At 42.1% G+C, this 20,998-nt stretch overlaps 1 protein-coding gene across 1 annotated transcript in view; it reads left to right on the plus strand.

Moving 5' to 3' along the window:
• LOC139384527 (protein kinase C-binding protein NELL1-like) overlaps window positions 1–20,998 on the plus strand; it is a 366,687-nt gene that overhangs the window by 277,931 nt on the left and 67,758 nt on the right. The window contains exons 13-14 of the mRNA XM_071129356.1: window positions 9,739–9,864; window positions 17,326–17,448. Coding sequence (XP_070985457.1) covers window positions 9,739–9,864; window positions 17,326–17,448 — 249 coding nt within the window. The remainder of the gene's footprint in view (window positions 1–9,738; window positions 9,865–17,325; window positions 17,449–20,998) is intronic.

Below are 20,998 nucleotides of genomic sequence, written 5' to 3' on the forward strand. Positions count from 1 at the left end.
TGTGCATGCTCTGAGGACGCGGCTGGGGATGCCGTCTGGGCCTGCAGCCTGGGCCTGCAGCCTTGCGAGGGTTAACACGTTTAAATGTTTTACTCACGTCGACTGCAGTGAAGGAGAGTCCGCAGGTTTTGGTAGCGGGCCATGTCAGTGGCACTGTATTGTCCTCAAAGCAAGCAAAGAAGTTATTTAGTCTGGGAGAAAGACATCTTGGTCCGCAAAGGGACTGGTTTTCTTTTTGTAATCCGCGATTGACTGTAGACCTTGCCACATACCTCTTGTGTCTGAGCCGTTGAATTGCGAATCTACTTTGTCTCTATACTGACACTTAGCTTGTTTGATTGCCTTGCGGAGGGAATAGCTACACTGTTTGTATTCGGTCATGTTTCCGGTTACCTTGCCCTCGTTAAAAGCAGTGGTTTGCGCTTCCAGTTTTGCGAGAATATTGCCATCAATCCACGGTTTCTGGTTTGGGAAAGTTATAACCTCTCTAGGGTAGGGGGCAGCATTCGGAATTTTGGATGAAAAACATTTCCAAATTAAACGGCCTGCTACTCGGGCACAGAAGATATGATATGCATATAACTGGTAGATTTGGATAGAAAACACTCTAATGTTTCCAAAACAGTTAAAATAGCGTCTGTGAGTATAACAGAACTGATTTAGCAGGCGAAAACCTGAGAAAAATCCATTCAGGAAGTCGTTTTTTGTGGTTTTTATAGTTTCTATTCAATGCCATTACAGTATCCATTGACTTAGGACTCCATTTGCAGTTCCTATGCCTTCCACTAGATGTCAACAGTCTTTAGAAATCATTTCAGGCTTGTATTCTTATAAATGAGGGAGTAAGACCAGTCTGAACGAGTGGACCCTAACGTGACACAGAGTTTTTTCAGGCGCATGTGCATTTCTTGTTTACCTTTTATATTGATGACGTTATTGTCCGGTTGAAATATTATAGATCATTTAGGCTAAAAAACAACCTGAGGATTGAATATAAACATCGTTTGATATGTTTCTATGAACTTTACAGATGCAATTTAGATTTTTTATCTGATTGTTTTGACTGAGTTTGAGCCTGTGGATTACTGAAGAAAACGTGCCAACAAAACTGAGGTTTTTGGATATTAACCTCTCTAGGGTACGCTAGTGTCCCATCTGGCCAACATCCAGCGAGGTTGCAGAGCGCCAAATTCAATTACAGAAATGCTCATTATAAAAATTCAGAAAACAAAACATATTTTACATAGGTTTAATGATTAACTTCTTGTTAAACCAACCAGAGTGTCATATTTATAAAATGCTTTTCGGCGAAAGCATACCTAGCCCAGAACATTCCTAGCTCAGAACATAGCCCAGTTGACAAATCATTACAAACAGTAACTAGAAAAGCATAAGCGTTACAAAACTCAGAAATAGAGATAAAATTAATTTAATTATTTGATCTTCATATGGTGGCAATCAGAAGACATTCATTTACTCAATAAATGTTCCTTTGGTCGATGAAGTCTCTTAATAGTTTCTTTGTGTACGACATCGCCAATGCACGTTCTAATGAACTCGCTCACCGAATCAGCGTATTCGTCAATGTTCTTGTTGGACACAATGCGAAACATATCCCAATCCACGTAATCGAAGGAGTCTTGAAGCGTGGAATCAGATTGGTCGGACCAGCGTTGAACAGACCTGAGCGCGGGAGCTTCCTGTTTTAGTTTCTGTCTGTAGGCTGGAAGCAACAAAATGGAGTTGTGGTCAGCTTTTCCGAAAGGAGGGCGGAAGTTAGAATAACAATGATCCAGTGTTTTACCAGCCCTGGTAGCACAATCGATATGCTGATAGAATTTAGGGAGTCTTGTTTTCAGATTAGCCTTGTTAAAATCAGTCAAATGAAGTTCGTTCAGGGCCATCGATGTGTCTGCTTGGGGGGAATATATACGGCTGTGATTATAATCGAAGATAATTCTCTTGGTAGATAATGCGGTCGACATTTGATTGTGCGGAATTCTAAATCAGAAGGACTTGAGTTCCTGTATGTTGTTATGATCACACCACGTCTCGTTAATCATAAGGCATACCCCCCCGCCCCTCTTCTTACCAGAAAGATGCTTGTTTCTGTTGGCGCGATGCGTGAAGAAACCATCTGGCTCTACCGACTCCGATAGCGTCTCTCGAGTGAGCCATGTTTCCGTGAAACAGTGAAACAAAGAACGTTACAGTCTCTGATGTCTCTCTGGAATGCTACCCTTGCTCTGATTTCATCAACCTTGTTGTCAAGAGACTGGACATTGGCGAGTAGTATGCTAGGGAGTGGTGAGCGATGTGCCCGTCTCCGGAACCTGACCAGAAGACCGCTTTGTTTGCCTCTTTTACTGCGACCTTGTTTAGGCTCGCCGGCTGGGATCCGATCCATTGTTTTGGTGGTGGGCAAAACACAGGATCCGTTTCGGGAAAGTCGTATTCCTGGCCGTAATGATGGTGAGTTGACTTTGCTCTTATATTCAGTAGTTCCTCCCGACTGTATGTAATGAAATGTAAGAAATAACACGTAAAAAAATGTAATACTGCATAGCTTCCTAGGAACGCGAAGCGAGGCGGCCATCTCTGTCGGCGCTGGAAGCTTCTGAAGCTTAACAGGGTTGGTCCTGGTCAGTCCCTGGATGGGAGACCAGATGCTGCTGGAAGTGGTGTTGGATGGCCAGTAGGAGGCACTCTTTCCCCTGGTCTAAAAAATATCCTAATGCTCCAGGGCAGTGATTGGGTACACTGCCCTGTGTAGGGTGCTGTCTTTCGGATGGGACGTTAAACGGGTGTCCTGACTCTCTGAGGTCATTAAAGTTCTCATGGCACTTATTGTAAGAGCAGGGGTGTTAACCCCAGTGTCCTGGCTAAATTCCCCATCTGGCCCTCATACCATCACGGTCACCTAATAATCCCCAGTTTACAATTGTCTCATTCATCCCCCTCCTCTCCCCTGTAACTATTCCCCAGGTCATTGCTGTAAATGAGAATGTGTTCTCAGTTAACTTACCTGGTAAAATAATGGATATTTAAAAAAGAGGGACGGACAGACGGAGAGGGACGGATAGAGAGAGAGAGAGAGAGGGACGGACAGCGAGGGAGGGACAAAGTGAGAGGGACAGAGAGACACGCCTACATTATTTCTGACCTCCATCACAAGCAGAGGCATCAGAGAGAGAGAGCCCTGCACTCTTCAATATTTACATCAACGAAGTGGCCACTGTTCTAGAAAAATCCTCAGCCCCTGGTGTTAGTCTCCACAATTCAGAGGTTAAATGCCTACTCTTCGCAGATGACCTATGCCTGCTGTCACCCACAGCACATGGCCTACAGCAGAGCCTGGACCTGCTAGAGCAGTACTGCCAGACCTGGGTCCTGGGAGTAAACCCCAGAAAGACAAAAATAATGATTTTCCAGAGAAGATACAGATCTCAGGGAAATATATAAAATATATAAATATATATATAAGTTCTCAATTGGTACAAAATATATAGAGTACTGCACACACTATGTTTAAAAATAAGCTCACCTGGACACCTTGATGAGGCAGTGAATGAACTGAGAGAGAAAGCACGCAGGGCATTCTACAATAGTAAAAAACAAATTAAAATTGAAATACCTATTAAAATTTGGCTAAAACTAATTGCATGTGTCATTGAACCAATTGTACTTTATGGCAGCGAGGTGTGCCTCAGGGCCAGAACATCCAATCAATCAGAATAAACCAAATTACAACACAGTCAAAACAAAACTACATTGCTTTTTGGGAAACACAATTACAAGCAGAAAGCAAAATGTAGTGCTATCAGGCCATAAATCGACAGTACACCGTTGCTAAATATTTGACCACGGTTACTGATCAAAATCTAAGAAAAACCTTGAAAAGTACAGGGTCAGTGAGCACAGCCTTGCCATTGAGAAGGGTAGACAAAGGAAAACCTGGCTCCCTGTAGAGGAAAGGCTGTGCAACCACTACACAACAGCAGAACCTGAGAAAGAGCTGCATTTCCTGACAAAATGTAAAAAATATAAAACAATTAGGGTCATTTCCCCAAATGTGAAACCTTTATTCTAGGCTTCAAAGACCTCTCTGATGAGATTAGGCTACCCATCCTGTTGGGAGAGGACGCAGAGAGCTGTGGGTTGGCAAAGCACTACATTGCTGCCTACCATAAAATGAGGGACAGTGTCTGACAGACCAATCAACCTGCACATGTCCTCTACTATATGCTTATTGCTGTTGTTCAATGTATGGTTATTGTTGTTACTGTTGTCATGCCAATAAAGCAAATTAAATTGAATTGAATTGACAAAGTGAGAGGGACAGAAACAAAGACTGTGAGAGAGAGACAGAGACAAGGCGAGAGAGGGAGATTGACAAAGTGGAAGAGACAAAGTGAGAGGCACAAAGTGAGAGGGACAAAGACAAAGACAAAATGAGAGACAGAGACATGGTGGGAGAGGGAGACAGATACAAGGCGAGAGAGGGAGATTGACAAAGTGTGTGAGAGAGAGAGACAAAGTGAGAGAGAGAGAGAGAGAGAGAGAGAGAGAAAGTGAGAGATAGAGAGACAGAGAGAGAGAGAGAGACAGAGAGAGAGAGACAGAGAGAGAAACAGTCAGACAGACAGACAGACAGACAGACAGACAGACAGACAGACAGACAGACAGACAGACAGACAGACAGAAAGTGAGAGAGAAAGAGAGATCGACAAAGTGACGGGAGACAAAGTGAGAGGCACAAAAGTGGGAGGGACAAAGACAAAATGAGAGACAGAGACAAGGTGAGAGAGGGAGATTGACAAAGTGAGATAGTCAAAGTGAGAAAGAGAGATTGACAAAGAGAGAGAGGGGGGGACAAAGTGAGAGGAACAGAGACAAAGACAAAGTGAGAGACAGAGACAAGGTGAGAGAGGGTGTTTGACAAAGTGAGAGAGACAAAGTGAGAGAGGGAGAGAGAGACCGAGACAAAGTGAAACACCCAGGACAAATGTAAGAGTTTTAAAGAGATCCCCTTTTGATTTGAAATTAAACCTGACAAAACAGAGAGGTGAGGGGTGAATTAGAATAGTCCCAGGAAGCAAAATTAAGTTTAAAATACATATTTTTCCAGACGTTCTGAATGAATGTTGAAAAGAAGTCTTGAGTAGAGTACATTTTAGTAAAGTAGGGTGCAATACTGTACATTATATACATTTTTAAACCTATTCATACTGTACATCTTACCCACAGACTCATTATGCACTACTTGAAACCTCTAGGCATCTTGAGGTAAGTTAATTGCATACATAAATTCATACTTTGAGAGGAAATCGTAGCAGTGAGAGACCCAACCTCAAATATATTATTTAGATTGGGGGATAAGATATGGAAATACACCTAGGAGCAGATCCCTTAAGTGTAGGAATTATACCGAGTCCCTTAAGTAGTGGGAAAGCTGTCATCCTGGAGGAGACAGCTCTAGTGCTCATAAACTGCTATATGACACACACATACACACACAGCTGTATGACTCTCCTCCTCCCGTGTATGTCCAATTTCATTTCGTCACTAGTCATCCAGCTCCTCTGATAGCTCCCTTAACTCAATCTGTGTTTTAATGCTTATAAAGATTACTTTGTACGTACATTAACAGAGGGAAAATGATGTGCATAGCCTGGTTGTAATCTACAATGATACAGTATTACCCGGATATTGTTGTCTAAAACCTTCCCGGGCTTGGTGTGTGCCTTTCATCCCACCCCCCCTCTTTCTCCACCCCCTTTTCTCTCTCTCCCTCTGCCTCTTTTCCTATTTCTGTAAAAATGGGACCGAATGCTTGGCACTCACCATTGAGGAGATGGATTGGGGTTAAGGCCCTGCGATACACTAGCATCCTGTCTAGGGGTGTACTTGTACATCAAGCTGCCTCAGGCTACAGAAACAAGAGATCCTGCTCTCATTAACCATTTTGGCTCGCACAAGCCAAGGTTTGTGCAAGGCTACTTACTTAATACAGCATTGTACCATTTCTGACTTCTGTATAGGGCCCCCATACAGTACAGATTGTACAATGCAGCCCACCTTTAGCTTAAACATTGGTACATAGTGCCTTAAGACAGTATTGATACTATTTGACTTATTCCACATTTTGTTATGTTAGACTGCATTCAAAATTGATTAAATAGATTTTTTCTCTCACCGTTCTACACACAATACCCCATAGTGACAAAGTGAAAATATGTTTTTAGAAATGTTTGCTAATTTATTGATAATGAAATACAGAAATATTTATTTTTACATAAGTATTCACATCACTGAGTCAATACTTTGTAGAAGCACCTTTGCCAGTGATTACAGCTGTGAGTCTTTCTGGGTAATTCTCTAAGAGTTTTCCACACCTGGATTGTGCAACATTTGACCATTATTCTTTTCAAAATTGTCCTGCTGAGAGGTGAATTCCTCACCCAGCGTCTGGTGGAAAGCAGACTGAACCAGATTTTCTCTAGGATTTTGCCTGTGCTTAGATCAATTATGTTTTTCTTTTCATTAAAAAATAAAAACAGTACTTATCAATTACAAGCATACCCATAACATGATACAGCCACCTCTATGCTTGAAAATATGGAAAATGGTACTCTGCAATGTGTTGTACTTTATATTCCTCAAACATAACACTTTGTATTCAGGAAAAAAAGTTAATTTCTTTGCCACATTTTTTGCAATATTACTTTAAGTTTGATGAATGTTTTGGAATATTTTTATTCTGTACATGCTTCCTTATTTTCACTTTGTCAGGTAACATTGTGGAGTAACTACAATGTTGTTGTTCCATCCTCCGTTTTCTCCAACCATTCAAATCTGTAAATCTAGATGTGCAGATGATGATGTGCAAATAGAGATACTGAGGTGCAAAAGAGCAAGAGGTAAGTAAGTAATAAGTAATAAGTAATAAGTAATAATATGGGGATGAGGTAGTTGCGTGTGCTATTTACAGATTGGCTGTGTACAGGTACAGTAATTGGTAAACTGCTCTGACAGCTGATGCTTAAAGGTAGAGAGGGAGATATAAGACTCCAGCTTCAGAGATCTTTGCAATTTGTTCTAGTCATTGGCATCAGAAAACTGAAAGGAAGTGTTGGCTTTGGGGATGACCAGTGCAATATACCTGCTGGAGCGCGTGCTATGGGTGGGTGTTGCTATGGTGACCAGTGAGCTGAGATAAGGCAGGGCTTTCCCTAGCGAAGACTTATAGATGATCTGGAGCCAGTGGGTTTGGCGACAGATATGTTGTGAGGGCCAGCCAACGAGAGCATACAGGTCACAGTGGTAGGTAGTATATGGGGCTTTGGTGATAAAACGGATGGCACTGTGATACATCCAGTTTGCTGAGTAGAGTGTTGGGGACTATTTTGTAAATTACATTGCCGAAGTCAAGGATCGGTAGGATAGGCAGTTTTACGAGGGTATGTTTGGCGGCATGAGTGAAGGAGGCTTTGTTGAGAAATAGGAAGCCGATTCTAGATTTAATTCGGTGATCTGTTTATTAACTTGGCTTTCAAAGATTTTAGAAAGGCAGGGCAGGATGGATATAGGTATATAACAGTTTGGGTGGAGGATGACCGCAGCAGCTTTCCAATCTTTGGGGATCTCAAAATATACGAAAAAGAGGTTGAATAGGCTAGTAATAGGGGTTGCCTTAGTTTTCATAACTGACTGAGTATATTGGTTGGAGTTGCACTCCCCCCTTCCCTTTTGCCCTCAGAACAGCCTCAATTCGTCAGGCCATGGACTCTACAACGTGTCAAAAGCATTTCAGAGGGATGCTGGCCCATGTTGACTCCAATGCTTCCCACAGTTGTGTCAAGTTGGATGGGTATCCTTTGGGTGGTGGACCATTCTTTATACACACATTAAACTTTTGAGCATGAAAAACTCAGCAGCTTTGCAGTTCTTGATGCAAACCGGTGCGCCTCGCACCTACTACCATACCCCGTTCAAAGGCACTTAAGTATTTTGTCTTGCCTATTCATCTCCTGAATGGCACACATCCATGTCTCAATTGTCTCAAGGCTTTAAAATAATTATTGATCCTTTCTCCTCCCTTTCATCTACAGTGATTGAAGTGTATTTAACAAGTGACATCAATAAGCGATCATAGCTTTCACCTGAATTCACCTGCTCAGTCTGTCGTCCCTTTTTTAAAATTTTTACCTAAAATGACATATCCAAATCTAACTGCCTGTAGCTCAGACCCTGAAGCAAGGATATGCATATTCTTGGTACCTTTTGTAAAAAAAAACATGTTGAACTTTGTGGAAATGTGAAAGGGATGTAGGAGAAAAAAACAGAATAGATCTGTAAAAGATAATACAAAGAAAAAACTGTTATTTTCAATTTTTTTGAACCATCATCTTTAAAATGTAAGAGAAATGCCATAATGTATTATTCCCGTCCCAGGTGCAATTGAGATTTTGTGCAAAGTCCAGTGAACCATGGCATTTCTGTTCAAAATGTCGTATCAAGGCAGGTCAAATGTGCCTAATATGTTTATTAATAACTTTTCATATTCAAAATTATGCACTCTCCTCAAACAATAGCATGGTATTCTTTCATTGTAATAGCTACTGTAAATTGGAAAGTGCAGTTAGATTAACAATAATTTAATCTTTCTGCCAGTATCAGATATGTCTATATCCTGGGAAATGTTCTTGTTACTTACAACTTCATGCTAATCGCATTAGCCTACATTAGCTCAACCATCCCATGGAAGGGACACCGATCCCGAATCAGTTTTAAGGTTTTGTACACAGTGTATATCCTGATTGCCTAGTCACTTTTACCCCTACCCACATCTACTGTAAATTACGTAAATTATCTCAACTACCTCGTACCCCTGCAAATTGACTCAGTACTCCTTGTATATAGCGTTCTTTTTTTATTGTGTTATTATTTCCATTTTTATTCAGAAAATATTTGTCTTCCTTTTTAACTCTTCATTGTTGGGAATGGGCTTGTATGTAAGCCTTTGACTGTAAAGTCTACACCTGTTGTATTCAGTGCATGTGACCAATACAATTTGTTGGTGCTAAATTCAATATTATTCATGACACTTGATACTTTCCCATTATAGGATGACTGTAAACTCCTTCAGATATTGATGACTCCAATAATAATAATTTTATATAGACTAGTGCCTTTCCACGTGCTCAGAGTGTTTATAAATAATCACTCTCTAACCTCGAGGCTACCTGCCGCCTTTTACATTGTATGAAGGTAAAATAAACCCAACTGGGTAATGCCACAGCACCCTTTATAGTGCACTACTTTTGATAATGGCCCATAGGGCTCTGGTCTAAAGTAGTGCACTATAAAGGGAAGAGGGTGTCATTTGGGACGCTGCCGCTTTCTCTCCCAGGGATGAAATTCCACTTATTTTTTTAACGTTTTTTGGTATTTTTATTGAACAGTCATAGAGGGATAGTGTGGACAGCGCTTCATTTCGGCCATAAGGCTCTGTGTGTTTCCTCAGATATTGACAACTCCTGTGCCGGAGTCTGGTAAAGTGGTACTATAGTGCTGCAGGCTCCAAACCACACATACCCACTGGTGACAGAGTTCTATATTCCTCCTTGGCCCCTACTCTCTGTCCCCCTCTCTACCCTCCAACGGTCACTACCCATTAAATAATATATATACAAATATTTTATTGACAATTACTCTGTGTGGGTTCTTCTCTCTCAGATATTGATGAGTGTGCTGTCCAGAGGCACTACTGCCAGGCTAACACAGCATGTGTGAATGTCCCCGGCAGCCATCGCTGTGACTGTCTACCTGCCTTCATCAGAGTGGATGACTACTCCTGCACAGGTAGGTCAAATATGCATACACAAAAACTTTGAACATGTGGGTAGGCCAACACACAAACACTTCAAGTTTTTCCATACCACCTCGTACCTAACTTCCTGAGAATGATTGATCATTTTGAGATCTCAAGGTTGGCAAGTATTGTGTCTTGGTAAACAGAGTGCACTCACTTCTCACGGGTTGTCAGTTTGTTTAATCTGAGTTTTGTACAAAACTACAGATCAGGGGCAGTACAATGTTTCTCAGAGGAGTGCTGATTTAGGATCAGTTTAGACTTTTAGATTACAAGGATTAAGATGGACCCGGGGGGCTGAACCTACATCAACATTCTGAGAAGCTTGATACATAGAGGTTTATAGTTTTACTCAGTGCTGGCTGAGAGAAGCAACACATTGCAGCTCATGGTGACTTGAGCATCCTTCTCTCTCTGCCTCTCAGAAAACCATAAGTGATTGTGAGAGCCATTTGACCCCAGGTAGATCTGTGTACTCTGGAGCCACACACACTCTCCTTCAGCTGGAGAGGGGTCCGGACGCAGCTCCACACTGTAGTTAAACTATGGCTGTCAGGTCAAGAGATTTCAAGAAACCGTTTTACAAAGGTGGGAAAGACACAAGAGGAAGGGTGCGGGGGATTTTATCACAAGGCTGCTGAGTGTTGGAGATACAATGCTTGTATCAGATAAACTAGCAAATTAAGTTTAAGACACAATCCTGAATTTGAAAAACAACTAAATGGAGGCCGGCCCCCACACCACTTTGTTTGCTGTACATCTGAGGAGTGGGGCTGGAGAAATGTAATCTCTATAAATGAGATCGACCGAGCTATGGATGCAAGGATTGACAGTCTGTGAGGTGAAACCATATCACAGATTGGGCCTTTTGAAGGATGGAAATGTGTACACCTCTACTGTCTGTTGACATTGGCTGGGGCTCTCAATCTGATTCAAACAAGCCAAGCTTGTGTTTACTTCCGATACTCTCTGATTTAGTGAAATCAAACACATTCCTCCTGGTATGCAATGCCTCCAATTAGGTTTTGTTGTGGTGGATTATTCTGTCTGCATGCCAAATGGCACCCTATTCCCTACGGTATGTAGTGCACTACTTTAGACTATGGACCAAAGGGCTCTGGTCAAAAGTAGTGCACTAGAGAATAAGGTAACCATTTGGGATACAGACTATGCAGATAGTGGTGTGCAGATTATCAACAGAATAGCTAATCAGCAACAGTGTTTTCGAGGCTGTAATAACACAAAGACCAACTGATTACCACCATTTATTTGTCTTATTGGAAAATCACTCGTATTTTGGGAAATTCACATGTCCAAATGGCACCACCTCCTCTGTCATTTCCTACATTCAGCATGTCAGAATGTAAGCCAATTCTGCTAGGGAAAGGAGGAATGTGGATGTGTAAGTTATTTGTTTCAGGGTATGGGGAATTTGACCTCGGAGAGAGTTACTTTTAATTTCCTGTCCATTAAGTTTGTTAAACCACATGAACAGAAAATTACAAGTTACTCTCTCCGAGGTCAAATTCAATCTACTCTGAAACAAATAGCTTCCCCAGTATGTTATCAACTTATGCTAGGGACAGGAGGAATGATATGCTGGATGTAGGAAATGACAGAGGAGGTGGGGCCATTTGGACATGTGAATTTCCCAAAATACGAGTGATCAGTATTCTCCTTGTATGAGCTGAAAGTTTAGAGGGACGGCCAGGTCTTGGTAGATTTGCAGGGGTCTGATACTCCTTCCATTTCAATATTATTATTGCACAGTGCTCCTTGGGATGTTTAAAGCTTGGGAAATCTTTTTGTATCCAAATCCGGCTTTAAACTTCTTCACAAGAGTATCTCGGACCTGCCTGGTGTGTTCCTTGTTCTTCATGATGCTCTCTGCGCTTTTGACGGACCTCTGAGACTATCACAATGCAGGTGCATTTATACGGAGACTTGATTACACACAGGTGGATTGTATTTATCATCATTAGTCATTTAGGTCAACATTGGATCATTCAGAGATCCTCACTGAACTTCTGGAGAGAGTTTGCTGCACTGAAAGTAAAGGGGCTGAATAATTTTGCACGCCCAATTTTTCAGTTTTTGATTTGTTAAAAAAGTTTGAAATATCCAATAAATGTCGTTCCACTTCATGATTGTGTCCCACTTGTTGTTGATTCTTCACAAAAAAATACAGTTTTATATCTTTATGTTTGAAGCCTGAAATGTGGCAAAAGGTCGCAAAGTTCAAGGGGGCCGAATACTTTCGCAAGGCACTGTATATCCCCCCCCAAGCAGACACATCGATGGCTCTGAATGAACTTTATCCGGAGGCTGCATTCATTGTAGCTGGGGATTTTAACAAGGCTAATCTGAAAACAAGACTCCCTAGATTTTATCAGCATATCGATTGCGCAACCAGGGGTGGAAAGACCTTGGATCATTGTTACTCTAACTTCCGCAACGCATATAAGGCCCTGCCCCGCCCCCCTTTCGGAAAAGCTGACCACGACTCCATTTTGTTGATCCCTGCCTACAGACAGAAACTAAAACAAGAGGCTCCCTCGCTGAGGTCTGTCCAACGCTGGTCCGACCAAGCTGACTCCACACTCCAAGACTGCTTCATCACGTGGACTGGGACATGTTTCGTATTGCGTCAGACAACAACATTGACGAATACGCTGATTCAGTGTGCGAGTTCATTAGAACGTGCGTTGAAGATGTCGTTCCCATAGCAACGATTAAAACATTCCCTAACCAGAAACCGTGGATTGATGGCAGCATTCGCGTGAAACTGAAAGTGCGAACCAATGCTTTTAATCAGGGCAAGGTGTCTGGTAACATGACCGAATACAAACAGTGCAGCTATTCCCTCCGCAAGGCTATCAAACAAGCTAAGCGTCAGTACAGAGACAAAGTAGAATCTCAATTCAACGGCTCAGACACAAGAGGCATGTGGCAGGGTCTACAGTCAATCACGGACTACAGGAAGAAATCCAGCCCAGTCACGGACCAGGATGTCCTGCTCCCAGGCAGACTAAATCACTTTTTTGCCCGCTTTGAGGACAATACAGTGCCACTGACACGGCCTGCAATGAAAACATGCGGTCTCTCCTTCACTGCAGCCGAGGTGAGTAAGACATTTAAACGTGTTAACCCTCGCAAGGCTGCAGGCCCAGACGGCATCCCCAGCCGCGCCCTCAGAGCATGCGCAGACCAGCTGGCCGGTGTGTTTACGGACATATTCAATCAATCCCTATACCAGTCTGCTGTTCCCACATGCTTCAAGAGGGCCACCATTGTTCCTGTTCCCAAGAAAGCTAAGGTAACTGAGCTAAACGACTACCGCCCCGTAGCACTCACTTCCGTCATCATGAAGTGCTTTGAGAGACTAGTCAAGGACCATATCACCTCCACCCTACCTGACACCCTAGACCCACTCCAATTTGCTTACCGCCCAAATAGGTCCACAGACAATGTAATCTCAACCACACTGCACACTGCCCTAACCCATCTGGACAAGAGGAATACCTATGTGAGAATGCTGTTCATTGACTACAGCTCGGCATTCAACACCATAGTACCCTCCAAGCTCGTCATCAAGCTCGAGACCCTGGGTCTCGACCCCGCCCTGTGCAACTGGGTACTGGACTTCCTGACGGGCCGCCCCCAGGTGGTGAGGGTAGGCAACAACATCTCCTCCCCACTGATCCTCAACACTGGGGCCCCACAAGGGTGCGTTCTGAGCCCTCTCCTGTACTCCCTGTTCACCCACGACTGCGTGGCCACGCACGCCTCCAAATCAATCATCAAGTTTGCGGACGACACAACAGTGGTAGGCTTGATTACCAACAACGACGAGACGGCCTACAGGGAGGAGGTGAGGGACCACGGAGTATGGTGTCAGGAAAATAACCTCACACTCAACGTCAACAAAACTAAGGAGATGATTGTGGACTTCAGGAAACAGCAGAGGGAACACCCCCCTATCCACATCGATGGAACAGTAGTGGAGAGGGTAGCAAGTTTTAAGTTCCTCGGCATACACATCACAGACAAACTGAATTGGTCCACTCACACAGACAGCATTGTGAAGAAGGCGCAGCAGCGCCTCTTCAACCTCAGGAGGCTGAAGAAATTTGGCTTGTCACCAAAAGCACTCACAAACTTCTACAGATGCACAATCGAGAGCATCCTGGCGGGCTGTATCACCGCCTGGTACGGCAACTGCTCCGCCCTCAACCGTAAGGCTCTCCAGAGGGTAGTGAGGTCTGCACAACGCATCACCGGGGGCAAACTACCTGCCCTCCAGGACACCTACACCACCCGATGTCACAGGAAGGCCATAAAGATCATCAAGGATATCAACCACCCGAGCCACTGCCTGTTCACCCCGCTATCATCCAGAAGGCGAGGTCAGTACAGGTGCATCAAAGCTGGGACCGAGAGACTGAAAAACAGCTTCTATCTCAAGGCCATCAGACTGTTAAACAGCCACCACTAACATTGAGTGGCTGCTGAAAACACACTGACACTGACTCAACTCCAGCCACTTTAATAATGGGAATTGATGGGAAATGATGTAAATATATCAGTAGCCACTTTAAACAATGCTATCTTATATAATGTTACTTACCCTACATTATTCATCCCATATGCATACGTATATACTGTACTCTATATCATAGACTGTATCCTTATGTAATACATGTATCACTAGCCACTTTAACTATGCCACTTTGTTTACATACTCATCTCATATGTATATACTGTACTCGATACCATCTACTGTATCTTGCCTATGCTGCTCTGTACCATCACTCATTCATATATCCTTATGTACATATTCTTTATCCCCTTACACTGTGTACAAGACAGTAGTTTTGGAATTGTTAGTTAGATTACTTGTTGGTTATTTCTGCATTGTCGGAACTAGAAGCACAAGCATTTCGCTACACTCGCATTAACATCTGCTAACCATGTGTATGTGACAAATAAAATTTGATTTGATTTGATTTGAAGTATGGTAAAATGAAGGCCAGACTATCTATGGTAGCTGTGCATATAATGTATTTTGTCCCAAAGTGGCTGCATGATTCTGAGAGCCTCTGGTGAAGTTAAGTCTTTCAAGTTTCAAGTTTGTACTATTGGTTATCAATGACAATGTGGGATAAGTAGATGCTGTTTTACACAGGGTCAATGAAAATCTGTTTTATTCCCCAGAGCTCTGTCCCCACACACACAAAGGACTTTCACAGTTTTACTTACCCTCTAACTTAGGTTCAAAGTTGAAAGCCAGTAAAGTAACGCTAGCTAAATTGATCAATCACTATGCAAGCATGAGGTAGTCCTGCCAAATAGCTTGGCTAAATTAACCCAGATGGAGAAAAGTCAAATCTAGCTATGGTAGTTAACTTAGCTAACCTTAGCTAACAAGTGAAACAGTGTCAAAGACAGTCCAGACTTATTTGGCTAAGGTAGCTAGATAGCTCACTTTAAACTAGCGTCGCAGGCATGGTTGTGAGGCTGAAGTTAGCTAGCTAGTTACCACAGCCAGAGATATTAGCACAGAAAATGGCTAGCTATCGTATCTTCACATTTCCATAACATCATCATCCCTTAAAAACTTAAAGAGAAGACTGGGGGTCATCCTGTCCCATTCTGATTTGCTTCTAATAGTACCAAAAATTTGAATAGGTCATGGTAGAAATAGTTTTAGATACTTAGCACCGTTGTCCTGGAATTCTCTCCTGAACATTTTAAAATGTGATGATCTAGTTTCGTTGGTGGTCGATGTATATTGATCGATGTATATATCATAGAAGAGTGTATTTGTTTTTAGGCCAGCTGTTTCTCAGGTCTCTCTTGGAAAAGAGATATTATCTCAATGAGAAAAAACCTGTATAAATAAAAGTAAAATAAAAAAATAAAAATTATAAACATCGTTTGACATGTTTCGATGAACTTTACCCGTACTATTAGGATGTATCCGTCTGCATGTTTTGACCGCCTTTGAGCGAGTGGATTACTGAAGAAAACGCTCCAACAAAACTGAGTTTTGGGGACATAGAGGGACTTTATCGAACAAAACAACCATTTATTGTGTAGCTGGGACCCTTTGGATTGCCAACAGAGGAAGATCTTCAAAGGTAAGTGATTTATTTTATCACTAGTTCTGCCTCTTCTTGGTTGGAAAATGTTTGTATGCTGTTGTATGCGGGGCGCTGTCCTCAGATAATATCATGGTATGCTTTCGCCGTAAGGCCTTTTTGAAATCTGAATTTGAATTTGGTGCTCTGCAATTTCACCGGATGTTGTCGGGGTGGGACGCTAGTGTCCCAATGAGCCCAAAGAAGTTAAATAATCTATCTAGTTAGCTGCCTACTGAAGTTGTCCGATAAGTGTCTAATTTAATAATAAATTAAACTTCCTAAAAATGTTAACGTTTTATTAGCTAAATGATGCCAACAGTGGTTCATCATTTAAAAGTAAGCACGGACCATTCCAACGGTTTGGATAACTGAAATATTGTTTCATTATCCAAGCTTGGATTTCACAGTACTACAAAATCTCTCTGTTGTAAACAAAGATATTTTTCACTTCCATTTCTGCAGAGTGGGAGAGAGAGAGTTCCTGCAGGTATATGTATATGACCATCATAAAATGGACAACCTCACCACCCTCTCCCCCTCTGCAGGAGAGAAAAGGCGCTTTATAGCGGAAGCACTGTAACCTGATCCTTCAGATCTTCGTAAGAGAGTCATTTCAACAATACTGTAGTTAAACTACACATTTGCACCATCTCCGTTGGTTAATCCACTTCATTTTCAGAGACCGCAAGGCAAAGCAACATACAAATTGAAAAAAATCAAAGGCATGCAACATACTACACTTACCGGAGCCTAGTCCGGCAGATGAGAAGCAGCATTATGGATTGCCTCATGTTGAATTTAATGAATTTCAACCGGAACGCCTACAGTTTACCACGGTTGATTTGTACACAGCTTAAGATCAAGTGTGTGGCGAAGTTTGAATCGTTAACTGCATTCAATATATCTTTTGGCTGTGTTTGTGTTACAACCTGTCATGGATAACCAGAAGTAGGCGAGTAAATGAGATGCTGTTTTTTTGCAGCGATGAGCGACTACAGATCATGTTTGATCATACACTGCCTGTGGTGCAAACCCACTCCCTATTATGTGAGGCTGAATGCTCAAACCAGCCCATCGGTACAGCAGCTCAGATATAAAGTACACTGTTGAATGAAAATATGACGTTGACCCTACAGGAGGGATGCACGTGCACACTCGGCATGCAAACACAGACACAAGCAAACACATATGACACAAACATGCATTCATGATACAAATACACTCTCACACAACCAAGTAGTCTATACGCTCACAGACAGACAGACAGACACTACCACACAGTCTGATCCTGCTGCATCTTTCCCTCAGAACATGACGAGTGTGCAAGTGGGCAGAGCTCCTGTGACGACAATGCCATCTGCACCAACACTATCAGAGGCCACCTGTGCACCTGTAAGCCTGGCTACGTAGGGAATGGCTCAATCTGCACAGGTAAGACCTCATCCTCCATGCCTCTCTACCTCTTATACCTCTCTCAAACCCTCTTGAGCTCCATCGGTACTCTTACCCCATACTCTGGACATCCACAGCCCCCTCCCTTTTTCCTCTTCTCTCTCATCTGCAGAGGAAACATATTCACCTCCTTGCCCCTTTCGAACCCTCTACACCAGGGGTGTCAAACTCATTTTGCCCAGCAGGCCGGATTCAGTCTTCGACCGAGGTTCGGAGGGCCACACTTAAAATGTATTATATTTCCTCACCATCAAAATGTGCAAGAAAATCTTTTGGAATTTCAATGCTCCCTGATTGTCTAACTTTTGTTTTATATATACAGCACCCGTCAAAAGTTTGGACATACCTACTCATTCAAGGGTTTTTCTTTATTTTTTACTATTTTCTACATTGTGGGACTAATTTTACTGTGGATATAGATACTTTTGTACCTGTTTTCTCCAGAATCTTCACAAGGTCCTTTGCTGTTGTGGGATTGATGGGATTGATGGGATGGGGATTGATTTGCACTTTTCGCGCCAAAGTACGTTCACCTCTAGGAGACAGAACGTGTCTCCTTCCTGAGTGGTATGACGGCTGTGTGGTCCCATACTAATGTTTGTTCAGATGAACATGGTACCTCCAGGCTTTTGGAAATTGCTCCCAATGATTAACCAGACTTGTTGGGGTCTACAATGTGGTCTTGACTGATTTATTTTGACTTTCCCATGATGTCAAGCAAAGAGGCACTGAGTTTGAAGGTAGGCCTTGAAATACATAAACATAAACAAACACCTCCAATTGACTCAAGTTATGTCAATTAGCCTATCAGAAGCTTCTAAAGCCATGGCATCATTTTCTGGAATTTTCCAAGAAGTTTAATATTAAAAGGAACAGTCAACTTAGTGTATGTATACTTCTGACCAACCGGAATTGTGATAGGGTGAATTATAACTGAAATAAGCTGTTTGTAAACAATTGTTGGAAAAATTAATTGTGTCATGTACAAAGTAGATGTCCTAACCGAATTGCTAAAACTGTAGTTCGTTAACAAGAAATATGTGGAGTAGTTGAAAAACAAGTTTTAATGGCTCCAACCTAAGTGTATGTAAACCTTCGACTTCAACTGTTTTGAACTTCTACTTGCTATTTATGGCCTGTAGGCTAATAAACTTACCCTCTGCAGCAAAGCTAACTCTGGGTCTTCTTTTCCTGTGGCGGTCCTCATGAGAGACAGTTTCATCATAGCGCTTTATGGTTTTTGCGTCTGCACTTGAATAAAAACAAAATTCCAGATTGACTGACCTTCATGTCTTAAATTAATGATGGACTGTCATTTCTCTTTGTTTATATGAACTGTTCTTGCCATAATATGGACTTGGTCTTTTACCAAATAGGGCTATCTTCTGTATAGCACTCCTACCTTGTCACAAAAACTGAATGGCTCAAACGCATTAAGAAGGAAAGAAATTACACAAATTAACTTGGCACACCTCTTAGCTGGTTGAGAGAAGAGTGTGCGACGCTGTCATCAAGGCAAAGTGATGCTACTTTGAAGAATCTCAAATCTTAAATATATTTAGATTTGTTTTTGTTGCTTTCTACATGATTCCATATGTGTAATTTCATAGTTTTGATGTCTTCACTACTATTCTACAATGTAGAAAATAGTAACAATTAAGAAAAACCCTTGAATGAGTAAGTGTTTTCAAAACTTTTGACTGGTACTGTATATATATCTACAGTCGTGGCTAAAAGTTTTGAGAATAGCACAAATATTCATTTACACAAAATTTGCTGCTTCAGTGTCTTTAGATATTTTTGTCAAATTTTGCTATGGAATACGGAAGTATAATTACAAGTATTTCATAAGTGGCTTTTATTGACAATTACTTGATGTTGATGCAGAGTCAATATTTTCAGTGTTGACCCTTCTTTTTCAAGACCTCTGCATTCCGCCCTGGCATGCTGTCAATTAACTTCTGGTTCACAACCTGACTGATGGCAGCTCATTCTTGCATAATCAATGCTTGGAGTTTGTCAGAATTTGTGGGGTTTTGTTTGTCCACCCGCCTCTTGAGGATTGACCACAAGTTCTCAATTGGATTAAGGTCTGGGGAGTTTCCATGGAACCAAAATATCGATGTTTTGTTCCCCGAGCCACTTAGTTATCACTTTTGCCTTATGGCAAGGTGCTCCATCATGCTGGATAAGGCATTGTTCATCACCAAACTATTCCTGGATGGTTGGGAGAAGTTGCTCTCGGAGGATGTGTTGGTACCATTCTTTATTCATGGCTGTGTTCTTAGTCAAAATTGTGAGTGAGCCCACTCCCTTGGCTGAGAAGCAACCCCACACATGAATGGTCTCAGGATGCTTTACTGTTGGCATGACTGATGGTAGCGCTCCCCTTGTCTTCTCCAGACAAGCTTTTTCCGGATGCCCCAAACAATCGGAAAGGGGATTCATCAGAGAAAATTACTTTACCCCAGTCCTCAGAAGTCCAAACCCTGTACCTTTTGCAGAATATCAGTCTGTCCCTGATGTTTTTCCTGGAGAGAATTGGCTTCTTTTCTGCCCTTGACACCAGGCCATCTTCCAAAAGTCTTCGCCTCACTGTGCATGCAGATACACTCACACCTGCGTGCTGCCATTCCTGAGCAAGCTCTGTACTGGTGGTGCCCCAATCCTGCAGCTGAATCAACTTTAGGAGACGGTCCTGGCGCTTGCTGGACTTTCTTGGACGCCCTGAAGCCTTCTTCACAACAATTGAACTGCTCTCCTTGAAATTCTTGATGGTCTGATAAATGGTTGATTTAGGTGCAGTCTTACTGGCAGCAATATCCTTGCCTGTGAAGCCCTTTTTGTGCAAAGCAATGATGTGTGTTTCCTTGCAGGTAACCATGGTTGACAGAGGAAGAACAATGATTCCAAGCACCACCCTCCGTTTGAAGCTTCCAGTCTGTTATTCGAACTCAATCAGCCTGACACAGTGATCTCCAACCTTGTCCTCTTCAAAACTCACACCTGTGTTAATGAGAGAATCACTGACATGATGTCAGCTGGTCCTTTTGTGGCAGGGCTGAAATGCAGTGGAAATGTTTTGGGGGGATTCAGTTCATTTGCATGGCAAATAGGGACTTTGCAATTAATTGCAATTCCTCTGATCACTCTTCATAACATTCTGGAGTATATGCAAATTGCCATCATACAAACTGAGGCAGCAGACTGTGGAAATTAATATTTGTGTCATTCTCAAAACTTATGGCCACGACTGTATATTGATGTATAGACATTATGGACAGTATGTGGATAGAATATGTTGTGTATGTACATACACATGGAATACTGGTCACTTTAATAATGTTTTACATACTGTTATATTTCATATGTATATACTGTATTCTAGAGAAGGCCATCCTATTCAACGATTATTGTGCATATAATCTAGAATACAAACTATACATTTAAAATGGGTAAAACAGTATGTAAACATTACTAAAACTTCTTAGGGCTGAGATCCCGCTAGCGGGATCGATATGACAACAGC

The sequence above is a fragment of the Oncorhynchus clarkii genome, chromosome 26, assembly GCF_045791955.1.
Source record: "Oncorhynchus clarkii lewisi isolate Uvic-CL-2024 chromosome 26, UVic_Ocla_1.0, whole genome shotgun sequence".
Taxonomy (NCBI): Eukaryota; Metazoa; Chordata; class Actinopteri; order Salmoniformes; family Salmonidae; genus Oncorhynchus; species Oncorhynchus clarkii.